The 11108-nt window shown below is 45.5% G+C and overlaps 1 protein-coding gene and 1 non-coding gene across 2 annotated transcripts in view; both read right to left on the reverse strand.

Annotated features, from left to right (window-relative positions):
* CNTROB (centrobin, centriole duplication and spindle assembly protein) overlaps positions 1 to 11108 on the reverse strand; it is an 84282-nt gene extending 73174 nt beyond the window's left edge. Inside the window, exons 1-4 of the mRNA XM_040346786.1 lie at positions 10737 to 11108; positions 8077 to 8164; positions 7934 to 7991; positions 1973 to 2123 (exon numbers count right to left, since the gene is read on the reverse strand). Of these exons, the coding sequence (XP_040202720.1) occupies positions 1973 to 2123; positions 7934 to 7991; positions 8077 to 8164; positions 10737 to 11093 (654 nt within the window). The 5' untranslated portion in view covers positions 11094 to 11108. The remainder of the gene's footprint in view (positions 1 to 1972; positions 2124 to 7933; positions 7992 to 8076; positions 8165 to 10736) is intronic.
* Positions 4435 to 4508, reverse strand: TRNAT-AGU. The gene has a single exon. It is a non-coding gene; the product is annotated as a tRNA-Thr (tRNA).

The raw sequence follows: 11108 nt of genomic DNA on the forward strand, positions 1-11108 counted from the left end.
TTGAATGACAATTGCGCAGTCATGCTACACTGTACCCAAACTACATTTTTATAATTTTTTTGAGACAGATAGAGCTTTCTTTTGATGCCATTTAATCACCACAGTTTTTTTTTGTGGACAACCCAGCGAACAAGGTAAGAGAGAAAAAAAAAAAAGTCTAAATGTGTAGCTATGGTCAAAATCAAAAATGACATTTATGATACAGCTTGTCACTAGCAATAAAGTGGAAGTAAAGTTCAATGTCTTCTGTAATAAAATAAACTTACCTGCCTATTCACAATCCCCTGCAGAATGGTGTTCATAGGATGTACAGTAAGAGCTGAACTTGGTAAAGCCCACCCACCGACCCGGTTATGCTAACCTTACAGCACACTCCTTTTCCATTGCAGCTACCATAAAATTCCCCAAGTATGGGGGGAGCATAGACCTTCTCCAATCAAGCATTGCTCAGGCCTACTGGTCAATTGTTAGGCCAGATCACTGTGTTGTGGAAATTTTATGAAGATGTATTTAATATGTATTGTCATAGTGTCACCCAGTGGTAGTAGTTCCGCAACCCGCTCTAAAGAGCTGACTGGGGCAGTCTGAGACTGGTTGAATCCCGTCTGGTAGTGAAAAATGTCTTGAGGTTGGAGTGTGATATTTGCGGCGTAGGGGTATGTCCGCCGACGAGGGGCCCTCTGTGCATTAGCGCGGACGATCGTTGAGGAGGGGATATGCTCGCTCCACAAGGACATTAGTGGTTATAGGTGGATGTGCGCTCTTGTCTCTGATCAGTAAGGATGAGCTCCGGCGTGTTCGCATAGAACACGTGCAGAGCCCGCCAGGAAGTCGGCACCCGCGCTGCGCTAATCACAGCCAGGCAGACATTTCCCGATCTCTGCAGCCGAGCATCGGACAATGTCTGCCTGGCTGTGATTAGCGCAGCGCGGGTGCCGACTTCCTGGCGGGCTCTGCACGTGTTCTATGCGAACACGCCGGAGCTCATCCTTACTGATCAGCATGGTCGGATTCGTAGCGCACGCCTGCAGACAGCCTCCCTTCCACCTTCATTAATAGCATAATCTGAATATGCATTATTTAATGGAATGGCGCAAAATAAGGATTCCCATCAGCGGTAATATGAGAGCTTCTGAGTCTGAGCTTTCAGAGTCAGGGAAGGTGTCCATGTTTAAAGCAATATTGCTTAGTTTGCTAGGAGCATACACGCTTTCCCTGCCCGGACACGCCCATAAGACTTTAGCCATCATTGTATTGGATTTATGTATTGTATTGGACATCCTGTTAAAGGGATGCCCTTATATGGACATTTCCTGTGTGAAGGGGACATCCTATGATGACCACTCCCATGGGGGAGGTGATTATCTGCTGCAGAAAATCACCTCCTGTTGGCGAGATCTTTTGATATAATAAAAGGACCCTGTGAGGGCGTCGGCAACCAGTGATTGCTGGGATGCTGAGATGATGAGTGGGAATCAAATGAAATTTTAGCTTAAGAAGCATTATTGCATTAAGATGAAGTGTGTGCTTATTAGCGCATGCAAACATGGCTGTGTGCTCTGCATACCACCTATTTTGACATGTCAACTGTCACACGAAGGAGGTCATCAGTCCCTGTAAGCACCAAAACCAGGTCTTTGGTGGCAACTGTGAGGAAGACACGTCAGGGGCACTGTAGAGGCAAGTACATGTGTGAGGGGGTGGGGGTTTAAAGAGACCCTGTCACTTTATCTTCAATGGATAAAGCAAACAACTTGTCCTATTAGGGAAGAAAGTCTTCCACAAAAACAGTGAAACACAAGAGGACCAGATTCACTCTCAGAACTTGTACACCTCTCACAGGAGCACAGAAAAAGACAATAGCGGCAATCCTACAAGTTCTCTAGAAGAAAAACAGAGGGTCTTGACCAAGGAGAGGTGAAAACAAAGAGCACACATAGCTTTGCCTGTAATAAAGAGACATAAGGGGTACCTTGCGTCGTGCAGTCTCCTTTTCCAGAGAGTCTCTGAGTTGCAGGTCGGGGAGAGAGGGCGCTGCATTATACAGTGTGGAGTAATGAGGGAAAAGACCCTCCAGACCGGTGAGAGATAAAGGAGGAGAAAGGTCCTGCGAAGGCCGGGCACTGAAAAAGAGAGGAGGGAGGAAGCTCACACTGCTGTACATATATTTTCACCTGGAGAGATCAACAATAAATAAAAAATAAATAATGATACAAATAATAATAATAATAATTTCAGCCTCATTACATTGTTTATCAAGCCCCTCAACTGATGAACGTGAAAAATATTTCTACATTTTGGACTGGTTACCAGTACTCATGTGTCTCCTGTAACTTCAGTGACCATGGAGCTTCCGTGTCACCAGTACTCCCGTAACCCGAGACCTTCCTTGTCACCAGTACGCCCGTAACCCATGACCTTCCGTGTCACCAGTACGCCCGTAACCCAAGACCTTCCGTGTCACCAGTACGCCCGTAACCCGAGACCTTCCGTGTCACCAGTACTCCCGTAACCCGAGACCTTCCGTGTCACCAGTACTCCCGTAACCCGAGACCTTCCGTGTCACCAGTACTCCCGTGTCTCCAGTAATTCTACAGGTCCCGTGTCACCAGTACTCCCGTGTCTCCTGTTATCTCAGAGTCTCCAGAGACCCCAGCATTAGAATCTGTGGTACTTCTGTGTCTCCAGTGACCCCAGAGCTCCTGTGTCACCAGTACTTGTGTGTCTACAGTAACCCCAGAGTCTCTACTGATCCCAGAGTCTCCAGAGACCCCTGCAGTACTTCTGTGTCTCCAGGGACCCCATAGCCTCAGAGTCACTATGGACCCCAGAGTCTCCAGAGACCCCATTATTGGATTCTGGCAGTACTTCTGTGTCTCTGGTTACCCCAGAGCTTCCGTGTCACCAGTACTCATGTGTCTCCTGTAACGCCAAAGTCTCTACTGACGCAAAAGCTTCCATGCCACCAGTACTCCTGTGACCAAGTCGCCAGCATTAGAGTCTGCAAAACTTCTGCGTCTCCCGTAACCCCAGAGCTTCCGTGTCACCAGTACTCCTGTGTCTCCAGTAACCCCAGAGCTTCTGGCTCACCAGTACTCCTGTGACCCCAGAGTTTCCAGAGAGCCCAGCAGTACTTCTGTGTCTCTAGTGACCCCAGAGCTCCTGTGTCTCTGGTCACGCCATAGTCTCAACTGACCCCAGAGCTCCCGTGTCACCAGTACTTCTGCGTCTAGAGTAACCCCAGAGTCTCTACTGACCACAGAGTTTCCATGTCACCAGTACTCCTGTCACCCCAGAGTCTCCAGAGACCCCTGCAGTACTTCTGTGTCTCCAGTGACCCCTTAGCTCCTGAACCCTCAGAGTCCCTACTGACCCCAGAGCTCCCGTGTCACCAGTACCCCCAGAGTCTCCAGAGACCCCATCATTAGAGTCTACAGTACTTCTGTGTCTCTGGTTACCCCACAGCTCCCGTGTCACCAGTACGCCAAAGTCTCTACTGACACAAATGCTTCCATGCCACCAGTACTCCTGTGACCCCAGAGTCTTCAGAGACGCCAGCATTAGAGTCTGCATAACTACCGTGTCTCCAGTAACCCCAGAGTCTCTATTGATCCCAGAGCTTCCGTGTTACCAGTACTTTTGGGTCTCTGGTTACCCCAGTCTCCATTGACCCCAGTGCTCTTGTGTCTCCACTGACCCCAGCACTTCTGTGTATTTAGCGACTCCTGTAACCCTAAAGCATCCTTTCTTATGCAGTGACCCCCAAAAGCATAGGATGTCTCCAGTGTACCCTGAGCACCTCCGTGGCACCTGTATCTTCACTCAGCCTCAGGTACATGTCTATTTCCTGAACGGACTCTCTCAGTAGATTTAAACCATAATGTGGATCAGGTCTACAGTAGAACAAGTCACATGAATCATGTGTCAGTATAGAAATGTTGCAGGCCACTTTGGCAGCGGGGCTCAGTTTCTGCATACTTAACGGTAACTTGGCATAAGATAAACATGGGTCTGACATAGTTAACTTCCTTCTGAAAATGATAGCTGCTTGGCTGTCCCTGGTTTAAAATATCAGAGTCCCTGCCAGGGACCATCCAGCTAGCCACTGGAATTAGAACTCTGATCTGCATGCTTTGCACGGCAACCAACATGTTCAGAAAGCCTGTAATTGTGTAATGGGCGATCATCCAAGGCAATAACCGTTTCTTTGCACTGGTCTTCAATGCGGAGAAATGAATAAAGGTTTGAAACCTTTTGTTCCAATAAAAGCTGCAACTAAATAGCCTTTTGCTTTGAAATCTATTCACATACAAAAAAGGAACCCAACAACCATTCTGAGAATGGGCAAACATTGTCGGTTTTCTAAAGAACCGACACACCCATGTGTGTCCACCATCATTGTCTCCAGAACAACTTGTGGTCAAAGGAAAACAAAGGCACTGCTGAGATTCGAACTCAGGATCTCCTGTTTACTAGACAGGCGCTTTAACCAACTAAGCCACAGCACCTTACAGAAACTATACCTGAAAAGACATGACAACATGATGACATTCTCATTCACGTTGGCACACCCTTGTTGATCGGCAGCAATATCTAGCACACCACTACTACACAGCACAGTGTTATATAACATATAATCAGTCTCTAGTAATATGGTTACAATCCTTTATTTAACCACTTCAGCCCTGGAAAATGTACCCACTTAATGACCAGGCCATTTTTTGTGATACAGCACTGCGCCGCTTTAACCGACAATTGCGCGGTCGTGCGACATTGTACCCAAACAAAATTTACTTTTTTTCCCCACAAATAGAGCTTTCTTTTGATGGTATTTGATCACCTTGGCGGTTTTTATTTTTTTGCGAACAAAAAAGGAGATTTGAAAAACATACATACATATATACATATATATATATATATATATATATATATATATATATATATATTTTGCTGACCATGTTTCATGTTAGATTTTAATTAGGGGTGTAACATACAGTCTAAAAAACTGATTTATTGAACAGGGGGGAAAAAAGTGCTGGAAGGAATAGGAAACAGGTCACATGACCAACAGAGCTGTGGGGCTCTGATGTCATCGCCCTGCCTCTCTACCTCATCCAATCAGAAATCACTTTGCATTCATTAAAAAACTGCAAAAAGATCTCTGAATGGCACCCATACCGAGCGGCCAACCTTCTGTGTTCACAATGCAGCAGGGCTGCTGCTCGGCACAGGACCCAGGTCACTAGAGTAGCGGTGTCTGCTGCAACGATTTCCAGTTTCTAGAGCAGGGGTCTCCAAACTTTTCAAACAAAGAGCCAGTTTATAGTGCTTCAGACTTTGGAGGGTGGGGGGGGGGGGCAGATTGGGGCCAGAAATGCCCCAGGCCCAGCATCTATGAGAATAAACACAGCCTTAGCTTTGGTGGTCAGTAGGAGGGGAACGTAGTGCCCCATCATTGGTATTAGTGGAAGAAATACTGGCCCATTAGGGTTGTCAGTGGAAGGAATAGTGCCTCGTATCATTGGGCACAACAGTGCCCCCAAGGGTCGGATGAAGGCTAGCAAAGGGCCACAGTTTGGAGACCCCTGTTCTAGAGGGATCCAAAAGGTAAGGTTTATGCATAATTACATTGGTCCAAGCAAAATGCCATACCTGGAATTTCTCTTTAACCACTAGAGCACCGGGCCATCGTCAAATGACGGCTCCACGGTGACTCTGAAAATTCAACAGGACGTCAATTGACGTCCTGTATTCTTGCGGCCACTGGGGGGAGCGCGCCGGCGGCGGCGCGCCCGGCGCGTCCGAGATGCCGATGCGCGTGCCTGGCGGTCGCGATGTCCGCCAGGCACTCGGAATCGGCGGCTACAGGGACAAGACGTGGAGCTCTGTGTGTAAACACAGAGCTCCACGTCCTGTCAGGGGAGAGAGGAGACCGATCTGTGTCCCTTGTACATAGGGACATAGATCGGTCACCTCCCCCAGTCACCCCCCTTCCCCCACAGTTAGAACACAATTTAGGTATACATATTAACCCCTCCCTCACCCCCTAGTGTTAACCCCTTGAATGCCAGTCACATTTATACAGTAATTAGTGCATATTTATCGCATTAATCGCTGTATAAATGTGAATGGCGCCAAAAACGTGTCAAAAGTGTCCGATGTGTTCGCCGCAATGTCACGGTGACAGTAAAAAAAAAAATAAAATCGCAAATCGCCGCCAATACTAGTAAAAAAATTAATAAAATAAAAATGCCATAAATCTATCAGCTATTTTGTAAACGCTATAACTTTTGCGCAAACCAATCAATATATGATCATTGCGATTTTTTTTTACCAAAAATATATAGAAGAATACGTATCGGCCTAAACTGAGGAAAAAAAAAGTTTTTTTTTTTAAAAATTGTGATATTTATTAAATAAAAAAGTAAAAAATAGTGTTTTTTTTTTAAATTGTCACTCTTCTTTTGTTTATAGCGCAAAAAATTAAAACCGCAGAGGTGATCAAATACCACCAAAAGAAAGCTCTATTTGTGGGAACAAAATGATAAAAAAATTGTTTGGGTACAGTGTAGCACGACCGCGCAATTGTCATTCAAAGTGCGACAGTGCTGAAAGCTGAAAATTGGCTTGGGCAGGAAGGGGCGTAAGTGCCCGGTATGGAAGTGGTTAAAATGGTTGTAAACAAAGCATATCCCTCTTATAGTATGTACTTGTCTCAGTCCAGAGCAAGTCCAAGTGTCATCTGTCTGCCTTTTCCTTCCTCTGCTATGAGTCAGGATGAGATTTCCTGACACCAAGAGGAAAATTGTGACTGGATACTTGTAAGGGTTTACAACCACTATAAAGTGATATTAAGTTTTTCTTTTTTTTTTTTATCAAAAAAATAAATAAAAAAAAAAATTAATTAATTATGTTAAAGCGGGGGTTCAACCTAAAAAAAAAAAAATTTTTTTTTGTCTACCATGCCATCCAGCATACTAGCGTTAGCTACAGTATGCCTTTATTTTATTTTTTTTGTGCTGTACTCACAGTTTAATCCGTTAGTTAAGTTTCAGACTTCCCGCGGGGAATGGGCGTTCCTATGAAGATGGGAACAAGATTGACGGCCGGCTATAGCGCGTCACGCTTCCCGAAAATAGCCGAAATAGGACTTGGCTCTTCACGGCGCCTGCGCAGTCAGCTCCTAGTCTGTGCGCAGGCGCCGTATAGCGCCTTGAAGAGCAGAGTCCTACTCCGGCTATTTTCGGGAAGCGCGACGCGCCATAGCCGGCCGTCAATCATGTTCCCCTCTGCATAGGAACGCCTACTCCCCGTGGGGGGTCTGAAACTTAACAAACGGATTAAACTGAGTACAGCACAAAAAAAAAAAAAAGGCATACTGTAGCTCACGCTAGTATGCTGAATGGCATGGTACAAAGTTGTATTTTAGGGTGAACCCCCGCTTTAACCTTACCAAGGATATTGCACAGAGCAGCCCCCTTACCTCCTCTTCTGGGGTTTCCCACCGGTGCTCTCCGCTCCTTTTCTGTGTGTGCCCCTATAGCAAGCTGTGTGTTATGGGGGCACACACAGCGCATGTGGGCATGCCCCCCCCACACAAAATTTGATTGACAGCAGCAGGAGCCAATGGGTCACACTACTATTATTCTGTCCTCCGAGTAGGAAGAAAGACCTGCACTGCTAGAGATGAGCACTGTGCAGGATCGGGAGATGGTTTGGGGGGGGGGGGGGGCGATAAACGGCAATATATATATATATATATATATATATATATATATATATATATATATATATATATATATATAAAATAGAAGGATATTCTGCATTTTAATATCATTTTTATTCAGTGTGTAATAAAGACTTTCTACTATGGTGCATCCTAGGGGCAGAGTAGTGACTATTTCTGCCCACTACAAGGCACAGAGTGACATACCTCAGCAGGGTGCTTGTACCATCGCTGTGTCGCTCCAGACCCTTATCAAAAAAGTCACCTATAAAGAGAAACATTGTAAATGGATGAATCCGGCATTTTAAGCCCCTGTGCAATGCCACATAGAATGCATGTTCTCTACTTACCATGTACGCCCACTGCACCACCCCCAGTCAGCATATTTTTCAGGTGACACCTCAGAGACTCCATCTGGGAGATGTAGGATGAGGCCTCCTATAAAAGTTAAATGAATACCTTTTAAAACAATGTACCAACCCAATAACATTTGCCAAGTCTAAGGGCCCTTTCACATGTACGGATCCCATGATCCGCACCTTTACCATCCGCTTGCTCAGCTGGGATCGCTCAGTTGATCCCCGCTGAGCCGGCAGATGACAGGGCGGTCCCTGCACACTGTGCAGGGACCGCCCTGTCAGATTGCCGCTCTCCTCTATGGGGGAAAAAAAAAATTAAAAAAAAAAATAATCGGATGAACACGGACCGTCTGTCCATGTTCATCCGATCCGCAGACGGATGGAAAAATAGGATTTTCCTCCGTCTGCAGAAACGGACCATAGCGGAGACCGATGAGATCGGATGTCAGTGGATGCTCATGACACCCGCTATCCCATAGGGATACATGCATGTCCGTATTTGATCTGAAAACTGTTAAATGAAATACGGACATATGGTCCGCAGGTATAAAAGGGCCCTAAAGGCTTGTTTACATGTGCATTGTTCTTTGAAGAGTGATCCACGTAAATATGGGAACTCCGAGAGGCAAATATTCTGCTTTGCTCTGGTAGGGCGTTTGGGTTTCACCTCTTCTCTTGTAAGGCACTTTTTTAGGATTTTTCTGCTACCCCAACTGCCTTCCCATTGGACTACAATACTAGGTCTAACCTAATTGGATTCCTGTATCGCAGCACACAACACAAATACAGTAAAACCTTGGTTTGCGAGCATAATTAGTTCCAGAAACATGCTTGTAATCCAAAGCACTTGTATATCAAAGCATTCTGGGAACTGTGTGTGTTCTCAGAGAGCAGCCGCCCATTCACAAGCCGGCACGAGACTCACACAGGCGTAGTAGAAAATGGGCAGTGAAGCCGTAAGGCTTCACTGCCTGTTTCCCCTAGTGTGAATGGCGGCACGGGACCTGCATCGATCGTGGGATCGGCATCGGGGGGGCCATCAGCGCGGGCACGTAGGACAAGGTAAGTGTCCTTAGTAAATGTCAGCAGCTACACTGTTAGTAGCTGCTGACTTTAAAAAAAAAATAATTGTGGGTGGAATCCCCCTTTAAATGTAACCATATTGCTACACTTAGAGGCTCCTCTCTTTTATACTCGGTTGTGACATGATGCTACTCTTATACTCAAGACATCGCTTGTATATCAAGGCAAAAAATGAAAACATTGCAAAATGCAAAACGCAAAATGCAAAACGCTCTCAAACCAAGTTACTCTTAAACCAAGGCTTTACCTAGTTAAATAACTTCTTTTTGGAACTATAAACTATGGGGCAGATCCACAAAGAATTGCATGGGCGCAGCGTATTGGAGATACGCTACGCCGCTCTAACTTACTTGTTTTAGCTTTAAATCCACAAAGAATTTGCGAGTAGGGGGGCGTGTTTCATTTAAATGAAGCTCGTCCCCGCGCCGAATGAACTGCACCGTCCCTAAATTTCCCGCCGTGCATTGCGCTAAATGACGTCGCAAGGACGTCATTGTTTTGACGTGGACGCAAATTACGTCCATCTCGATTCACGGACGACTTACGCAAACGAAAAAAAAAAAATTCAAATTAAATGCGGGAACAACGGCCATACTTAACATAGCAGGTTTAACTATATGCCACGAAACAGCAGCTTTAACTATACGCCGTAAAAAGCCGACGTAAAAGAATGCGATGGCCGCTCGTACGTTCGTGGATCGTCGGAAATAGCCAATTTGCATACTCGACGCGGATTATGACGGGAACGCCACCCAGCGGACGCCGAAGAATTGCATCTTAGATCCGAAGGCGTACGAAGATGTACACCTGTCGGATCTAACCCAGATGCCGTCGTATCTTGGTTTGAGGATTCAAAACAAAGATACGATGCAGGAAATTTGAAAGTACGCCGGCGTATCAGTAGATACGCCGGCGTACTCGCTTTGTGGATCTGCCCCTATACATGTAAAGAGGTGGGGATATTGACTCAATACACCGCTCTTGAGCTACAATATAAAATTGGTCATCATTGTACTAGATATGACCAACAAGTCTAATCAAATATGTATAATACGTAATCAATAACATCTGTTCAATGTCATTGGTGGCAGGTGAGAATGGAACAATTACAGAACTTTCCGGATCATCTATCTGATTTTTAAACAATCTTTTTTGGCTACGAGATTACTTATTGCATTCATCAGTGGTAAATATAGTACTAATGTATATATTTAAATTTGGTGCATGATGAAATGCTATGGAAATTGAGACTTCAAATGTATCGCCTTACAGCAAACTATCCCCCTGAAGACCATAAATACACCGGTCAAAACGCGTTGGGGTTTCCACACAGTCAAACATTATGTAATGGAATGCTGTGTATATCTATGTTTGCATTGCTGTATTATGGAAAATGTATTGTACCTTATAGCCAGAATTTATATTTCAACTGTAATATGACATTGGAAATTTTTCAAAATAACGAATGTTCTATATATATTTTATTTCTGATCTTGCTACATTACTGCTAAAAAAAAAAAAAAAACCCTTGGGGGAATCTTCCCATATTGTACAATACTAGGTCTTACCTTCCGTCCAGATGCCTCTACACCTTCCTGCAGCCTGCGGTACATTTCATCAGCGAGGTCGTCCACCTTGGAGGCCATGGTAGAACCTTCAACCGACTTCTGCTCTGTTGAATTGGGGCGGTTGGGTTCCATGTTCTCTTCATCAATCTCTTGGCTTCGTCTCAGGGAGGCGTAGAGCTGAGCGGTGACTTCAGATGAAGCTGCGCGTCGGATGGCGGAAGGGGAAAAGAGGGCCGGTGGAGGTGAGGAGGGGTTGGTGATGGAACGGTGAGGGGATGGAGGAGAGGACAGAGGAAGAGGCTCTATACCACTGAGAAGAGAAGCGTCTCGCAGTGTGAAGGCATGAGGGAGAGCCATGAAACGCAAAGGGTC

Source organism: Rana temporaria, chromosome 3, assembly GCF_905171775.1.
Source record: "Rana temporaria chromosome 3, aRanTem1.1, whole genome shotgun sequence".
Taxonomy (NCBI): Eukaryota; Metazoa; Chordata; class Amphibia; order Anura; family Ranidae; genus Rana; species Rana temporaria.